Consider the following 18,697-nt stretch of genomic DNA (forward strand, 5'->3'; position numbering starts at 1 on the left):
TCTTGCCATCTACCAGAGAAATGACACTATAATGTCTTCAGTTTCATTCACCTTTCTGATGTGTACGTGCAGCGCATCTCTCTGTTGGAAAATCAGCAGCAGCAGCCGGAGGGTGGGGCTATATATGGCTGCATATGCAGTTGGACTAAATATCAGTGCATAATTTAATAAAATAAAGTGCCACTCAGCTGCAAAGCAAGCTTCGGAAGATATTTTTGATTACTTTATAAACAATTTAATATTAGCATCATTGGAAAGGACTGGTCATTTTATATTTGGAGGAGATACAATTCAAAAACATTACTTTGTGAGAGGTGGAACCAATAGTAAGGAGTTCGAGTTTCTAACAAATGTGGACATATCGCATCAGATGGGTTGTTATGGACAAACTGTAAAGTTTACCTCGCTTAACTTTAGTTACTTCAATCTACTGACCTCTCTCTCTGCTTTCTTTTACTCATCTGTCTTTCTCTCACTCTCCCTCTTGCCTCAGCCGGGTGTTGCTTCATGTCTTCACTCCCTGTATCCACCATTTAAAATTAAAAACCCCAAGCAGAGTCATGTAATTGGGATGTTATAATGCTTCATAAAATTCAGAAGTAGCAGCGGCAGTAATTTTGCAGTGGCATACATCTCCACTCTTGACTGAGATTATGCTGCAGCTAAAAGCACCTCTTTTCTGATCTGGCACTACTTCAACTTAAGAAAAAAAAAAAAAGATTACCTACCCAATGAACGAAATCCGAATAGTCGACTATTTGGGTCCAGTCCTATAGCAGGAATATCCTAATTACTATTGTTCGTGTCTTCGGGGTTGGAAATCAGTGCACCCAGAGAAAATACATACAGGACCAAACATTTTACACAGTTTATTGTGATGCAACTGCACTATCCACATTCATATTAGGAAAACAAAAGGCACAAGCAGCTTCAAACAGCACTGACAGTTTTGAGCTCTTACACATTTGCCAGATTTAAAAGACTAGAACTAGCACTGATAACTGAATGCTTTAATAGCATATTCTTTCAAAACCTGTACTCAGGATAGTGCTCTAAATTCTCCTCTCAGACACTTCATACTAAAAACTTTCAATTAAGAGTGTCAGGTTTCTTTATTGGCTGGGAAATGCATTTCTAGCCTTTGTGACATGTTCTGACAAGGGCATGCTTCAAACTCCTGATGCATGTTCATCCTGTTCAAGGCCATCCTGTTGTCCCTCATTAATCCATGCCAGATCTAATTGTGCTAATCAATTACAGCAGCTATTTGCATTCTTGAGCAACAGCAGCACATTGCTCTACAATTTTTGCAGTTGCTAACACCAGTCAATTGTTTTAGAGACAAAACTGTGTGGGTTCAGTCATAATCTGTGGAGCGTGTAAATACTAATATTAAGACTGGCACTACCAAGACACATTTGTATCCGACTCCCTTACGTGAACAATATACACTATGTCACACAATAGCTAAACGTTGTATTCGCTCCCCCTTTTTCCCCCCAATACAGAATAGCAATATAGAATGATAAAAAACATACACTGAGCAAAGGGCAGAGAAATACCCAGAACAGTGTGCTTACAATTTCTGGACTGCAGAGAAAGAAATCACTAGACCCAATTGAAACCCAGGCAGGTGGGTTGCCATTGTGTTTGAGGAGGATATGGATTAAGCATAAGGACAGATCATGGTCAGTCAGCCTTAGGAATCATGCTGCTTATCTTTCAGTCAGTCATAACACAAATGTTGTGATTCAATCATTTATCACTACTGGTGAGTCAAAGTCATAGTCTGACTAGACAAGCAGTGACTCAGGAACAACCTGTTACTGCACCTTCTAAGAAAATCTGTCCAACAATTACTGTTAGCATGTAAAATCAGGTGGTCCTTTCTCTACAAATCCAACGCAATTTCAAGAAATGTCTATCACTGATCATATGCAGTTGCCTGTTTGACTAAACAGTAAAGTATCTTAGGTTCCACTAAAAGCACTAACTGTGAAGCTTGCTCTTGCATTCTCCTCGGCTCCCTGATATAGATGTCAGTATAAAAGAGCAAGGAAAGCCCAAGGTTGTATTTTGCATTCTCTGAGACAGATTGAGACAGGCGTGGTCTTTCTTCACAACGGCTCCACTGAGAGCGACAGATGGCTCAGAGGAACCTTATGACACAACACACCTTGTTGGCCAATCGGGGGGGGGGCAGGGACTGTAAAAATAGACGTTGGGACAGCGTTAGCCTCCAGAGAGTTGACTACTCTATTCCCCTGGACTAGAGGCTCCACAGACATCTAAAGAGAGGGAACACTTAAAGGCGGGGTTGTGATGAATTAGAGTGAGGTAATGTCTTTGTTCTGGATTTATGCCTCCTCAGGTACATGTAATAGGCTCTCAATATGTGCTAGTTTCAGCTAAGTGGCCTGGAGCAATTTCACTTTGAGGGGACACTACAGTGTATGGTTCTGAGGATTATATTTACCCTTTAATGATTTCCAGTTACAACACCTTGACAGCAGACAATGAGGTTTAACATGGAGTAAGGTACACATAATGCTAATGACATGCGTACTGTATCCATTTGCACAAAATCATTACATTTGCCATGATTTGTTATCGAGAGCTATTGAGACCTCATTAGTTTGACCTTCGGATGATCACTACCAGTATAAGCCTTCTGAAAACTGCAGAGTAAAATTTATTATATTCAGTCGGAGGTAAAGCCACAGCATTATACACTGTACATCTGAGCTGAAGCTCTTGAATATTCTGTTGGTACAGTACTGTAAATCCCTCTGAGCTGAGAATACAATACATTTGTCAAGAGCAAAAGAAAATTTGAACATTGAAGTTAACACTGTCTTGTTCTAGCAGGTCAAAGATTTAGATTTGTTGTTTCCTTTGTCACATTCAATTGTATTCTGTATTTGTTTCTGTACTAACAGGGTTCCAAGTTACATGTACTGAGGTGGAAAATTTCTGAACCTGCTTGAGAAACATTGGGTTTTTAAGATTTCTTCAACAGGCTGTTTAGGTAATTCTATCAGCACATCCAACAGTAGGCTAGGCAGCAAAGTGAACCGCTACAAGCTGATTACAAGATCGTGATCTCATAATTCTGAGACCAGGATCTAGTAATTATTAGATATCAAAGTCATAATTACAAGATAAGATTGTCCAATTATTTTTTTTCTTTGATGAATGTAATGTACTTCCATATAACATTACACTGAAGGGATCACCCAACCAAGTTTTTTTTTTGGTTCGATCTCGATCCGAGTCCTTTGACATTGTTCAGTCTGATACCTTTGTTTACTGAAATGTTGATTAAATATGGATCTGAGACACACTGTATTTTGTTACAGGTATTTATTGCAACTATTGAAGCTCCCAATACAAAATTATTAAGTTTATGAGCCTACATAAACTGAAAGGTTATCTGGAAGAATGTGACTCCTGCAACTGAGTGATGCCATTCACCAGAAAGAACACTGTTCACTATGTCAGAGTTGTTGTCAGTCTACTCTGATTGTACAGTGGTGTAAAGCTTCTTACCTGGTAAATTACCTCTGGAGTAGAGACTCTGGCTGCAGAGAGCGCTTTAACCCAACAACGAACAAGTTTCTTTTTGCCATGCTGTCAAGTCTCATAGAATTAACATTCATTAAGGACAGCCTGACAGCTGGCATTAAGGAGAGCAACGTTGCAACTCCAGCAGGCTGAGGTGGACAAAACACAGTGAGGTTCAGTAAAGAAGGATCACCATTTGATGAGTTTATTCTAGCAGACAGCAGGATTGGATAAGGGCATCTCATGAATACATCAAGGTTTTGGACAGTTACTTAAACAAGCCAAGTGAAGACATCACTGTGGCCCCTAGCCAGCGACTAGACGAAACAGGGATATTAAATCATTTACTGTATGCAGACTGAACGTGTGGCTATTCAATTCTAGTTTATCATCTGGATTGTAATTTTACTGTGCTTTTTGTTTTGCAAGCAACATGAAAGGTAATATTTTCAAAAATAAACAGACACTTCCAGGTCCCACTTGTTTCTCTAAGGGACCAGAAAACAGCCTAAAAAGGAATTAGGAACCGGTCTGCTTTGAAAACTCTGAAACAGTAGTTTGACCTTGGCATGACAAAGTTTCTCTGGTATTAACACTTCATTACAATCATTTATTAACAAAATTGCAGGTCCAACAATTGTTTTAAAACTATTCATGCTTAGTCAAGTAATCAAATTCCATTTGCAAAAAAGTGTGAAGTCTCCTCAAGGCCATATGTGCAATTTCTCTGAGATACTGTGAAAACAAAAATAATTGAATTGATCCTCTGATAACATGTCACACTGAAATTTTAGTACTGCAATTCTGTCAAAGTGTCAAAGCTACATTTTACACTTACCACTTCACCACTCTATAAATTGTATTCTGCAGGTATTAGTCTTCTGATGGCAAAACAGAGAGAGTCTATCAAAGGTCCACATAAACAGATTAACCTGAAAAAACCTTAGCCCAACCATTCAGTGTAAACGAACACCATGCATTTCATTTCCATGCGCTTGCCACTTGTTTAGGTAGCCACTCTCCTCTGGTTATTTAAACAAGATCTCTTTGAGACACTAGCAAACTAAGTACAGTTGCCAGTTGCCTTAGCCCACAGCATGGGTGCTGTGGGAAAACATGACAGCCTGTCATTTAATACGTATCCAGAGCTTAAGGGCTAAACAGCAGCTTCAAGATGGAACCCTCCAATCACAATGTCTCCTGTTGCAAAAGGATTTCCAATCTGCAATTCCTCCAAGCTAATTTTCTAATTAAGCTCTATGAAAAAATTATCTTGAAAAGTTGCACATGTCACAGCGGCATAATTTTGACAGATTCTGCTGCCCGACTGAAATTAAAATTCTTATTCTATACAACCATTACATGGCAGTAGATCTGCTGAGTGGCCTTATGTCCTCATTTGGCAATACACCATAGCAAAACAGTCATTTACATCTTACCTATCTAACAAGGGCATTCCTTCAAAGTATACACATGTACTGTAAGTAGACTTGTGTCTACACAGAACATTTGAGAGTAGCCGATCACAACATCTATTTCAAACAGCCAGCGGTTCAAATCACCAGAAACAACATGAACTATTAAAGGTAGCTAACTTACTTATTTAAATAAAAATCATACATTTTTAACATGCTTTGCTGCTGCAGTACTTGCTTTCCACCTAACTAAACCCAGAAGGAGGTACCACAAGTGCAGACAGTAGCACTAACATAACTACAAATAGTGGATCCAGTGTTGTGAAAGCTGCCTCCCTGAATAATTGGACGAGGCCTCAGTGTTTTAGTGTCACATGAGGCTATAGGTGAGCTGTGTATTGTGTGTATGTGTGGAGATAATGTAGTTTAAAAAAAAAAAAGTCATGAAAATGTGATTTAAAGCCAAATTGAAAAAAAAAATCATGATTCATATTTTACCAAGAATTGTACAGCCCTACACAAGTTTGCTAATGGCAAACGTCCTTAATGGCGGCTTCCATCATCTCCTGAAATAGCGCACTGACCCTGTTCAGTCAAAATGTGTTTTAACCGTTTGTTGCTTTAGCCACTCAGCCGGAGAAAGCAGCCATGTGCTGTCACAGGCATATGCCCCTCGCCCTGCTCGTGGTGGCTGTTGTGAGGGAATCTCCAGTGGGAGTAGGGTACGCAAGTCACCAGTATGCCACTGAGAATACAGTGGAGGATTACTTTAGAATAAAATGCACAGCAGTTCTAATAATGTTCCATTAATATACAGTAGAATGTACGCATTGCTTTACAAAATGTGTCGTTTTTCACAAAACCTCGAAATGCCTCCAAATATCTTTAGCTTGAAAAAGACTTGATTTCAAAAATAATCTGAGAAATAATGTGCAAGCACCGCACAAGCCTACCAGGCTTTAGGTGAGTAAATTATAAATCCAAGCCTGAGCATTGTAAGCAATTTTATCACAAATAATTGAGCACAAATCTACTAGTGTACATCAAAGTGCAGGTTTGTTATCATGAGTTAATACTTTATAGTACTTAAGACACTACCAGTTACCCATAGATACCCTCCCTCTCTCTCTCCACTGGCCTGGTTACTATGACTGGTGATGTGAGATAGTTTAATTTGCTTTAGAGGCCCTGCTTCTGCACTCTATGACATCCACGGAAAAGATGACACAGTGGGGTTCATGACACATCCGGCCTCTGCTGGCAAGGAGAGTAAGACGGCTTTCAGCCAGTGGAAGTCAATGAATCATAGTGAGAGGAGATCCTTCAGGGAGGCGCGTGAGAGACATGATAAAACAAGAGCAAGACAGACAAGATGCCAAACATAGAGCGCACACAAAAGGTTAGAAGAAATAAAGATTGGCACTGTAGTATAAACAATGTTTGTTTGCATAGTTCACTGTCAGTCTGCCCTTTAAACCAAAACAATCAAAGTCCTGGGGTGGGCAAGTGGTACACTGAGGCTAAAATACAACTAAATATAACCATTATATGTTCACATGGTGTGTTTAAGTCAGATTTGTAACCTTACATGTCTTTTTTTGTTCTTCATCCTGTTTTATCTCCTCTGTCTCCAATGCTCCTCTGTCTCCAATGCACACTGTCTTAACTTGGAAATGGGTCTTGTTACAATTTCAGTAGTCAGTATTAAAATCAAAACCAACGCTGCTAACTGTGATCCAAAGAAACTGGATTAAAAGTTCAGTTTTGTTCAGTTTTTTAAATTAAACTCACGATTTGTCATATCAGTTGTCTGAAGAATTCTACTGCTCTTTATCTATACCTAGTCCTCTGTGATTTATTTCGATTAAGTAAAGAAAAACACTGAAAGACAATGGCATTTACCTGTATTAAACAATTCAGTTCATGCAGTCTCTCTCTAGTCTAATTCCATGTCAATTTTTCAGTTACTCATCATAATCACTAGAGCTGTGACGAGATCTTGTACCATGAAATCCTGTCATATTAAAATGTGAAGATATTTCTCGTCAAGGCAAAAGCTGTCTCACGATATCAGTACATTACAGAACCAGAGCACCAGCCAGTATGATTGCAAAGTGACAGTATTTTCACATTAATCTGGCAAAAACACAGCTCCCTGCTGTCTTTTAACACACAAGGCTGCTTTGGTCATCAGGTGAGGGGTTGCAGGGAGAGTGTTGTAGGCATGTACAATATGGCCATGTTGTGACAAGTCGACACGAGTGGCTTCATTCACGTTTCTCAGCCCTTTTAGTTTTCCTTGTGTTTTGGTTAGACGTGCTACTAATGTAGCCTACTCTACCTTAACACCAATTCTGTCACCAGTGTGTCAACACTGATAGATTAAAGGAACCCCTTACTATCCAATACTAACAAAAATGCATGATGTGTCTTTACGTTGCATTAACTGCGACTCAAACTCAACAGTAAACAGCAGGTAAACAAGAGAGTCTTTTTCCCATGGGTGTCCATGTCCTGATCATCCCCCATATGCAACTGGTCAACGCAGCGCCTTTGCCGGATGATGTCACCGTCCATGTGCGGTCGGTGAAGGTGAAAATAGCATAGAAGGACACACACAGCTTCAGTTAGAAGCTCGTGCACAGTTATAAGGTCTGAAGAGGCTCATGTGAAATCATATAGGAGAAAAGCCAGTCAGTTGAGTTTGTGGCAAAACCTTTTAGTGCTCAAGTGACATTTATTAGAAGATGATTAGTTAAACATTACAAAATGCACCTTCATTGTTTTGAATTTTGTGACTTTCAGTCAAATAAGACCATTTTTCCAGTTATATATTTCATCACTGAATTTTTTTTTCTCTTTCTCGTGAAGCCAGTATCATGTATCGTCTTGTCTCATGAGCTAAGTGTATCATCGTCACACCCCTAATAATCACAATTTAATAATGAAGATTAATGTTTGGCTTTAACCATACTGCTTTATATTTTTTAACATTAGCTCAATGAGTTAATGCTACACAAATACTGCAGAAGGTATAGACAGTATTTTTAGTTTAGCAAGTGTAATGTTGCGGCTTAGATCAGTAATGTTGAACACCAATATGTTCAAAACAGCAAAACCCAGCTGTCATTACAATCCAATTTTATGTTATGAATCACAATCATCAGCGCTTTTGGCTATTTATGGGCACTGCACAGTTTTTTAATACAATAGCTGGTGGGAGTGCCTCAATAGCTGAATCCCTACAGCGCCACATCATGTACACAAGGTCTCCCCTTCTCTCTCTCTCTCTCTCTCTCTCCCTCATTTCCTATCCACCCCTCCACAACCTACTGGCAAATAAAGGCACCCACAAAAACAGCTATTGTATAATGAACCTTTGAGATAATTGTCATTTCAGTGTGATACGAATCTCTTCTGTCACAGTAATCACAATCCAAATCTGTGGCATGAGGCATTACGGATCTCTGACAAAACACTAGGTTTTTCTCACCATCTTAGTACAGCCCACTGTAGGCACCAGGACAGCATTTGATCATTCTTGACAGTCATCTGTTCAGTCAACAAACTAGGGACATGGAGATTTGCACTTATGCAGCTGAGATATTAGCATCTGAACAGCCTTATGGCACAAAGACTTTGGACTTTTTGCAGCAACAAATAATTTATGTAATTCTGTGTTTTTATGTTTGGGAAATGTCTTCCTCACTTTTCTTCCACATATCAAAAGTCCAATTTCCTATTCACTGGCTTGTCAGTGTCTGTAGGCCTGAAGACGATGTGTATCACCAGTAGAGCATAAAAATATACACAGTGAAGGGGACACGTCACTTTGTTGCCAGTGTGTTGATGCCAAGAATGCAAAGAGAGCTTGAGTTTAAAGGAATGTGTTGGTTTTGTGTGTTATTATGTTTATGATAATAAGCATAATATTATGAATATGCTAACAGAATAACTTGTCTGATCATGGGTGTACTCCGTTACCTGTTCATCACATGTGCCTTCAGTTAACACTATTACACACACAATCCAGTTTTTTTAGACCAACATACACTCACCGGCCACTTTAATGGTCATACCTGTACAACTGTATGCAATTCAATGCAACACTTCCACCCCAACAATCTGTGTTTATGAAGCTCAAAATGTTTCATTATATTCAGAGGTGTTCCTAATATTCTGACCCTCTCATGTATGTAGCTGGGGAAGACAAAAATATAGAGACACCTCTAAATATAATATAGTCCAGTACAGCGCCACCCTGAACTAACGTTACGAGGTTTAATGCTAGCAAGATCAGCTGCTAGCACTGCAATTTGGCAATAGACTGTCCTAATGCATGCTGGGAAAATAACTATCTTTTCTGATGAAGCAAAATGTTGTTTTGTTGTTTCCAGACTTAGTCGGTAAAGGTTGCAACATGTTTTACAGCAGATGTCACTGTTATTTATCCAGCTTTAAAAACCCTTTCCAGGGCTGTGATGTTGGGTGACCGCTCTTATACACACACTTTCCTCATCCTGTGCAGCCCATCCTGCTCACTATTGCTCATACAACTGCACGTGTGTTTATCTTGTTTTCGTAAATTATCATTATCTTATTGATCCAGCCCTACTAAACTGTGTAATTACACAGTAGTCGTAATATCCCAAAGAATGTCCAGAGGTACCGATACCAAACCCACCAATATCCAACAGCCTTCAGCATTTCTCATCCAAATGCCACTGAGGAGATAACTGTAGTACTCCAGTGACCTCTGATTGAGAGTTGGCCATTAATCCCCCGGACTCATCCCCCTACGGCTCTTGTCCAGTGGGTGTGTGTCACAGATCAATCATTGAACCCTGGATGCAGCGCCGCCACTCGGGTGTTCGGCCAATCTTTCTCAGTGGCCACTCGTTGTACTGCACCAAAACAATCCGCCTGCAGCCCAAGAAGCATTTTCTCCATAGACCACAGTGTTAAAAGTGATGTCTGTAAAACTGTTGACAGGACACCTAGAACTGCACAAAAAGTCAATTATCACTTTTTCTATTATAGATTTTTAATTATGGAGTTTTAATATGGAAAACCTTTGAGCTTTATTTTTGTGACATCATCCCAATGTAAAGTCTATGAACTGAGCGGGAGTGTGTGGGTGGGAGCAGCAGGGGAAACAATGTGCATGTGCAATGGGTTGCACAATGCAGAATCACATTAAAAACTCTTTTTTGGCATATGTGCCAAGTAAGCAACTTCACTGGGAAAAATGAGTGCCATTTTGTAATCTGGGATCCAAGTTTCAATAATAGATCCATAGTGTGTGTATGGCTGCAGGACTTCTGCTAAGTGCTCTGTTCAGCTTTCGACGATACTGCTAGTTAATGTTGTATGGGAGGCGATACAATCTATAAGAGGAAATACGAGACCAACAGTTACATACGGCTCAGTTTGAAGGGGGCTGTCAGTGGGAAAAAAGGGAAACTACATTTTAAACATTCATGTCACCATACCATCTGTTACAAGGGTATCAGCAACAGCAGTATTTCTCCATGTGCTGCAGAATGCAAGTCATACCAAGGCAGTTACAGGTAAGAGATAGTATAATGCCTTTGCCATTACTCATTCATTATTCATTGGGGTCAATCATCACAGGCCTACATGTGCTGCCCAGATAAAAGAATGGTAAAGTGGATGTTAAGGTCTCACATTGCACTGTGTCAAAATTACTACCCTGGTACATGTTCAGATCTGAATGAAACTAATTCCCTAAAAACCTGAACAGCTGATTATTAGTACATATTCTTCAGAACAGTAGTTAAGAAAGCCACAGGAATTCATCAAAAACATGCTCAACTGTTTGACCAACTATAGCAATAATGATCCGTTAGTGCTAAAAGCTCTCAAAATAATTGAAACCATTTCCTATTCAACAAACTATGGAAACAATCACATTACAAAATTTAAAGAATTTCCATATTGCCAACTAGGCTTCTTTCCATTTTTGGACATGTCTATTTAACTTCAGACTACTTTGCATGAATAAGGATGAAATGAGGTTAAATCCCATTCCCAGTGATGTCACTCTCTAAAATGTCTTTTTCCTTTTAGGCCTCTACACGTCCTAATGCTGAGACATGTACCCATAAAATAGATCAACCTGAGAATAATACAACACTAAACTGACCCCTCTATTGTAACTGTAAGCAAAATATTTTATTCAAAGGTGAATATTGCATCATCATGCATCATCTTTTCATGAGCAGGCACAGAGAGTGAGCAGCTATCTGTGCAAGATTTTATAGAAAATACAAAAAATGTGCTGCCTTCCACTGCTATAATGCACCAGATCAGACAAAACTTTTCACATGTAAAATTATTAAATGGGTTAAAATATATTTGAGTGGCTATTATACTACTCACAGGCTCTCCAAGTATAACTTGAGCCTACATTCAGTGGGAATCACTGTCATCATTTCACAGTTCATCCTGCACACTGAATGGCTGCTCTCTCTCCTCTAGAGATAGTGCCTTCATACTGTGATCTAATTACAGATTAAAAATAACCACTTTTTAACAAACCAGGTGTCACTTCACTTATTTAATGATGGGATTTCTTTCATAATAATATTAATGTATGTCATGATTGTTTGAATGAAAAGTGTCTAAATTGCCAGGCAGAGACTAAATGTAATGCTAAAGAGGGTGACACTATTGTGACTGCATAAAAAGAAAGTCAGAGGCATAGCAAACCACATTTTTCTTGCTCTGCAGATGATGATGGATCCTATAGTGTTTCAATAATGAATAATCCATGCACAGACATACACTCACCGTTTCCCGTCACACTACAGAAAAGAAGAGCTAAATCCTTGCTGGCAGCATGTAGCTTTATTGTGGTAATATGAGATGTGCACTCTTTTCCTTAAATCTGCCATACTGTAAACTCACTTTCAGGAGCCCGAGTTGAGAAGACGCTTTTGTAAACTGGGACAAACCTCTTTCCATCATAGATAGTGACATGACTGAAGGCTTATTTCCTCTTTCAGGGGGGCAAATGAACCACAGACAGAGCTGTGATGAGTACTGTCTTTGCCTGCTTCTCTCACTGCCAAAAAAAAACATGGAGAGGCAGAAAAGGAGCCAGAATGTGCTCTCAGCTCATAACAGCCTTAGCAAAAGAGGAAATCAAGTGAATAGCCTGGTGAGGAAAGGTGGGACATTCTACCAAGTGCACCCAAGCATTTACGTCACTGAGTCACTGAAGGTGCCTGGTTACGGAACAGCAAAATTTAAAAAAGAAAAAGCTAAATTGAAATCACTTAGGGTTTTCATCATTTTTAAGAGGAGGTGGTACCAATATCGAATATGATATCCAACATCAATCTGATACCAATATCAAAATATTTTATCAAAAATGATCTCAGCTGTCTGCAAACAGATGTATAACATATTCTGCCTGAAGTATTACATGAGTGCGTAACAAATGTTAAGTGGTCTTGCCTGTTCCTAGCAGATAACCGATAGCTAAAAAACATTCACAAAATCTACAATGCCCTGACATAGGTTTCTTGTGTCTCATAGCACAGTCTTCACAGTGGAGAGAAGCTATATAATGCCTAAAGGGTTTCCAATCTAGGGTTACAATTCCTCAGGGATGCTGCGTTCACAGCGCTGGCCTCATTTTTTATTTGATCAATGCCAAGGACACACTGTTCTAATTTCCTGACAGTGTTATGATCTTAGCATGTTTTCAATCTTGAGCTAAGAAGACCTAAAATGACCTTAGCAGGACTGTAATATTTAGCTAAAAAGCAAAGTGTCTGCTGCAGGGTTTCAGTACTCACCTACAGTAGTAACAAGATACACAGCAAGCTTGTCTCTCAGTCCTCTCTGTTCAGTGCTATGTATAACCTGTTTCACACTCTTAACCTGATGCAAATTGATTAATATTAATCCCTAATTTAATAACTCAAACTTCAGAGGAATCATATAAGGATGCTACCACCATGGAAGCTAATCACTTACTGTATAAAACCTAGTACACAGTCTGTGCCTCTTCTGAGCACAAACCCTTAGGAAAAGTGGTTTATGTACTGTATCTCACACAGTGCTTCACAGGGTCACATGCACATGTAATGTCATCTTTTTGGCAACCTTGGGCAATTCATCTCCTCTCATACCTGGATCTGTCTGATCCACTCCCATCAGCAAAGAGTCAAGTAGTCCTGTCTGGAACAAAACCACCTCTCTCACTTCCTCTCCCTGGATGAAAACCTTGGCATCTGACATTTTTACTAATGATGTGCAAAGGCTATGAGGGCTTTAAAACAGAGTCTACAGTCTCATTTAGGAAATGTGTATTTCACACCATTTCATGGTTAGTATAACATACAGCATGAATCTGTATAGTCTGACCAGAATTTGTATCCCAGTCCCCTACTTGTGTTTTTTCATCATTGTTTCCATGCTAACACAAACTCTGGTTCAATAAGTGTCCCCTAAAGCATAGCAGTAACCCGTCAATGGACAAGGTTGTTGGCAGGTTTAGTCATTTGATAAGACAAAACAAAAATAACAGTGGACACAATTTGCCTCCTGGATCTCCTCCAAAATTATGTGCCCAATTTTAATATGATTTTACAGAATACTGACTGACACTCAAAGGCCACCTTGGCCAGTCTGCACACATGAGAATAGCATCAGTGGTGAGGCTTGATAAGTGGTCCCATATAGTGTAGCATTCCAAGTCATTACCTTACAGTATGCAATGCTAAAGACATGATTGAACGACAGCAAATTTATTTGACCATTGTTATTTGTTGGGTTTAGTTTAGGAAATATGAGCCTTTAATGCTTTTTTTCTATTGTGTCACTGCAAATGGAAAAGGCAATTTGAAAGAAATAAATCAACTCCTGTATTAATAATTTTAACCATTTTCAATTTAGAGACTAAATGACCAATAGACTACTCAAAAACAGATGAATCACCAACAAAAATAAACATTAGCTGCATGCATTCATGCATTTTCACTGCAGCCTCTCTGCATGGTAAGATCATGTTGAACCGTTATATTATGGGTCTTACTGAGGAGAAAACGACATTTTTTAAAGTCTTGCTGTGAGGGAGAGAAATCAATTTTGCAGGACCTCCCAAATAAATTCTAGATATGGGAAACACTGCTGCCAGTGCATGATATACACAGACTATTCTGAACTAATCTCTTTTTCAAGTTGGAGCAGTTGGACCTGCAGCCATCGCTTCTGGCAGTGTTGATTTCCATCTTCATAAAGCAAAGTCAGACATAAAGAAGTCTGGAGCTTTTGAAAGCGGGCCTGCAGTGAGCCATGCTTCCATCTTGCTCTATAAATGGAGCAGTATGGCGCTGTATCATCATTTCCACATAATCTGACTGATGATGTAACCCAATGCTTCTGTAAACTCAAGAGGACCGCTTTCCTCCTCAGAACAGCAAAGGCAGAACAACATAGCTCCGGGCCCAGGTGCAGACCATACTACCAGACCCTCATCCCATAATTCAGTTCCTGTAAGGCCTAGACCACACGCACACACGTATTTTTGAAAACTGAGTTTTTCCCTCCATCATTAAAAAAAAAAAAAAAAAAAAAAAAATTCCCACCCACACATACACAGTATGTCAAATCAACAACCAGCGATATAACCCTAACCATACAGTCATGCTGGTCAGTCAGAAGCCTGAGCAAAGTTATTATCGAATCCGCTGGCGTTGGAGTCTGTGGAACAGATCAATGTGGGAGTGTTGCTGAGTGTAGCATTGACCTATATACCGAATTCTGATGCAACAGTTCCTCAAAATAGCAGTGTGTGTGTGTGTAATTGTAAGCACGCTAAAAGCCTGGTTAGCAATGTTACAACAATCCTACATCTGCCGCTGCACAATACTGCTTGATAAACAAAGGACATAACATTGCACACTAAGGTCCAGCAAATGAGATTCCGGCACACACTCACGTGGCAAAACAAAAAGTCAGGTTTCCCTGTTCATACGTCAACACCGAAAAAGGAGTTTCTAAAAATCTTCACCCTGTGCAGAGTTTTCTAAAAGCAACGTTTTTAGTGACCTAAACTGCCGTTGACATGTAGGTGAAAGGCCAAAATACATGACCAAGCTACATTTTAAAAAAATACCTATGTACATGTGGACAGGGCTTAAAAAGGCTTGTACAAGCTATTTGTACAAACAACAGATCACCTTCATCTTCCTACATAAAGCTTCACTACAATCAATTAGAAAATACCACAAACTCACACAAGCATAATTAACATCAATCAAAAAGGCTATGAACACTGGCAGATGCAATACGGAAAAATATAGCATAGCCATGATATATTACCCAGTGTTTCCGCTGGTAGCATTCAGACAATGAAGACTGGCTTTCACATTGCTATTAAGGTGCTAAAACAGAGTGAATTTTCATTTACTGATACAGTTATCAATTGGGTTAAAATGATTATTAAAAAAAACAGAACATTTCAGAATTTTTTTTACAATATATTGGATTGGAGCAGAGTTTGCATGTTCTCCCTGAGCCTGTGTGGGTTCTCTCCGGGTACTCCGGCTTCCTACACCAGACCAAAGACATGAAGCTTAGGTTGACTGGTGACTCTAAATTGCCCATAGGACTGAGTGTGAGTGTGTGTAGTTATTCGTCTACTTGTCAGCCTTGTGATAGACTGGCGACCTGTCCAGGGTCGACCCCGCCTCTTGCCCAATGTCAGCTGGGATTGGCTCCAGCCCCCTGTGACCCTATTCGGGAATAAGCGGTACAAGATAATGGATGGATGGATGGATGGATGGATGAGGGCTGGGCTGTGCCCCGGTGCAGAAAAGCCACATAAGGGGATGGAGAGTTGCACCTCATTCATTAGTCCCAAGGGTTGAGGACATTTGGAACTTGTCTGTTATTGTACCTATTTTTGCTTCACTTGTCTCTTCTTGATTTCTGTAGGCTACATTTCATTTTCTGTCAGAAGGGTAGACTTGTAATAATGTTTTTATGTACCAGTTATCAGTTTGAGAGGATCAATTAATAACCAAAGAATAGTTATTGGCTGGTACTGGTAGTGTGACTGTCTCTGTGGGGTGTCGATCAGGACATGGGAGTCAAGATGTTTATTAGTATCCAAAATGTCTACAGTACTTTCTACTGTGATGGGTGGGTGGGTGTGTGTTTGTATGTATGTGCTCTAAAAGGGATACAGAAATAAAAAAAATCTGTGAATCTGCTACAAAACGTTCACTACAAAGTAGACTTTTGTACAATAACTTTATCAAGAGGCTCAACAGACCCATTGAGAATGCAGCTAGAAGAGAGGAAAAGAATGAGTAAGATGCTGAACCCCCCCCCCACCACCTCCAATCCCATCTCAGTCATAAACGCTGCAACCACACCACATAATCATCTTATGAAATATCAGGATTTTCTTTGACTTCCTTCAACTACAAGGATTTAATTATGTTTGATATTTGCATTGAGCATAACTAACACTTAAAAAAGGACAATGCCGAACATATTATAAAACAAACATTTTAATTTTAGCTTCAACAACAGTGCATGAGTTAAGTAAGCAAGTCATTAAAGGCAGTCTAAGATCAGAATGTGGATGACTCAACAACACAGCCACACTAAATATGGACATTAACTAGCAGTGCCATAAACTGTGGAATGAAGTGAGAACCATGCAGTCCTGTCTCTGTAATTAATATTCAACATAACTGTATCAACACAACTCAACTGTCCACACTGTGCATTAAAGGTAATGCTTGTCAGGCTATGATGTACCACTCAAACCAAAACCAAATCCTATACCTCCTTTCCAAATTGTTGCTGTTGTAAATAAAAATAATATTAATTTAACTCAATAATTGGTCTGGTACATTTACATTTCGACATAAGCTTTTCCAGTAAGCCCACAAGAAACTGCATTACAACTACAACACAGGGAGGGCTCCACTCCCTCTGCGGTTCCTTCTCCTGCCTGGGGAACACCCCTTCCCATGTCAGATTGTACACGAAGGACTATCCCACCAACACCCTATGGCTGAGAGTGCTACTCAAACCATATAGCCTCATATGTCAAATGATTTTAATGACTGGTTTAAAAAAGGGGAAGGGGGCTGCAAGGGTTATTAAAATGCTGTTTGACACAAAACTCCCTCAATTAAATTTACATAACGACATATTTGACCAACTTACAGGATTTCATTTCAAAGCCTTTATCTTTGCAGGAGATTACATAACGTGATTCAGAGTATAGGCTGCGCTTGCAATGCAATCGGTGTTCCAGAGAGACCAGATGAACCAGCACAGTCCCTGATGGACCCTCCATGTACTTCATACAAGCCCTCCTCCGTGCCATCAATACACCTGCACACTGTCAAGTGCATTTCAACATGCCACGTGTTTTCTTTTGCACAATGTACCTTTAACTGAGAGACCGTGACTCAACCTATGTGGCTGTGTGTGTGTGCGTGTCTACAGGAACAGAGGGAGCCTAGCATCACTCTTCATCAACAACAAACACGTCCCATCCAGGCAGACCAAACGTCAACAAACCAGCACGACTGTAAATGAAGAAAAAAAATATTCTCAACGCCACATTTCCCTTCCCATCATGACCACATTCATAGTAATATAATTTTAAAGTCTGTTTTTCTTGAGCACCGTGTTTTATTTAATGTACAAAAACGCTAAGTCAGCGCACAAGCGGGTCACGCAAAGAGAGGCGTTATGTAGCTCACTCAGTGTGTGTCCAGAGAAGATGGTACCTCAACACAACAGCAGAAAGCTGTCGTCACTTGGGGGAAAAAAATCGCAAAACCAGCTCGCCAGTAAAGCTAAGCTAATTAGCAGCAGTCGCAGTACAGTCACCGCTGCACCTGCTAAACATTGCCTGCGGGCGGAGGGAGAGGGAAGACCAGGAGACGAGAGGACCACTACTAAAAGGCAGTAACCTAAATAGATGGGATGTTCATGTCCGGACATGAAGTGTTAAATTTCTAGACGGAACACGGAGAAGCTGAGTTAAATGAGAAATGTTCTTACCTGTACAGCCCACAAAAAGCAAGGCTAAAAAAATATCCCTTGACTGGACCATCGCAACTCCCGAGTAACATGAACGTTAAACTGCGTAGCTATTGTCTAATCTTAGCTCGGTCCCTACAGTATTGTCCTTGGGTTTCCTCTCTCTTAACGCTTCATCCAAATGTGTATATCTGAGCTGGTCAGTGATACAGATCAGTAGCAGCACAGTTGATGTCAGGCAGCCGCCAGAGATTATCAGTGATGAGCGCCAGTGCACCGTTCAAAGTCTGACTGACAAGCTGAGCCTTCTCACACACATGAATTAATCCGCACAAGCGGAATAAAGGACCTCCTGTTAAATAGTGCGCTTGCACGGTGTCTAAGAAGACAGTAATCATAAATCAAAGATGAAGAAGTACCCTGGTGTCAAACAAAACCAGTGTCTTAGGAAAACCACCATCCTAGTCGTAAAAATGCAAAATAATACAGTTCATATGATGCTTTGAACTGTTTCCACAACTGCTTCAAAAACACTAAAGTAGACAAAAAGATAAAATGATAACCTTTAAGCAGGTCGTTTTGTGTCTCAGTGGTCTTCTTTTTTGTGTCCTTGTAGTCAGTTTTGTGGCTGTAGTTGATTTACTTGATTTACGTTTATTTGTAGTCGTTTG

The 18,697-nt window shown here is 39.8% G+C and overlaps 1 protein-coding gene across 8 annotated transcripts in view; it reads right to left on the reverse strand.

Annotated features, from left to right (window-relative positions):
• Window positions 1–18,345, reverse strand: part of ncam1b (neural cell adhesion molecule 1b) — an 87,974-nt gene extending 69,629 nt beyond the window's left edge. For all 8 annotated transcript variants that reach the window (XM_020614825.1, XM_020614824.1, XM_020614830.1 and 5 more), the window contains exon 1: window positions 18,048–18,345. In XM_020614825.1, coding sequence (XP_020470481.1) covers window positions 18,048–18,099 — 52 coding nt within the window. In that variant the 5' untranslated portion in view covers window positions 18,100–18,345. The remainder of the gene's footprint in view (window positions 1–18,047) is intronic.
• Window positions 18,346–18,697: the final 352 nt, after the last annotated feature.

The sequence above is a fragment of the Monopterus albus genome, unplaced genomic scaffold, assembly GCF_001952655.1.
Source record: "Monopterus albus unplaced genomic scaffold, M_albus_1.0 scaffold152.1, whole genome shotgun sequence".
NCBI lineage: Eukaryota > Metazoa > Chordata > Actinopteri > Synbranchiformes > Synbranchidae > Monopterus > Monopterus albus.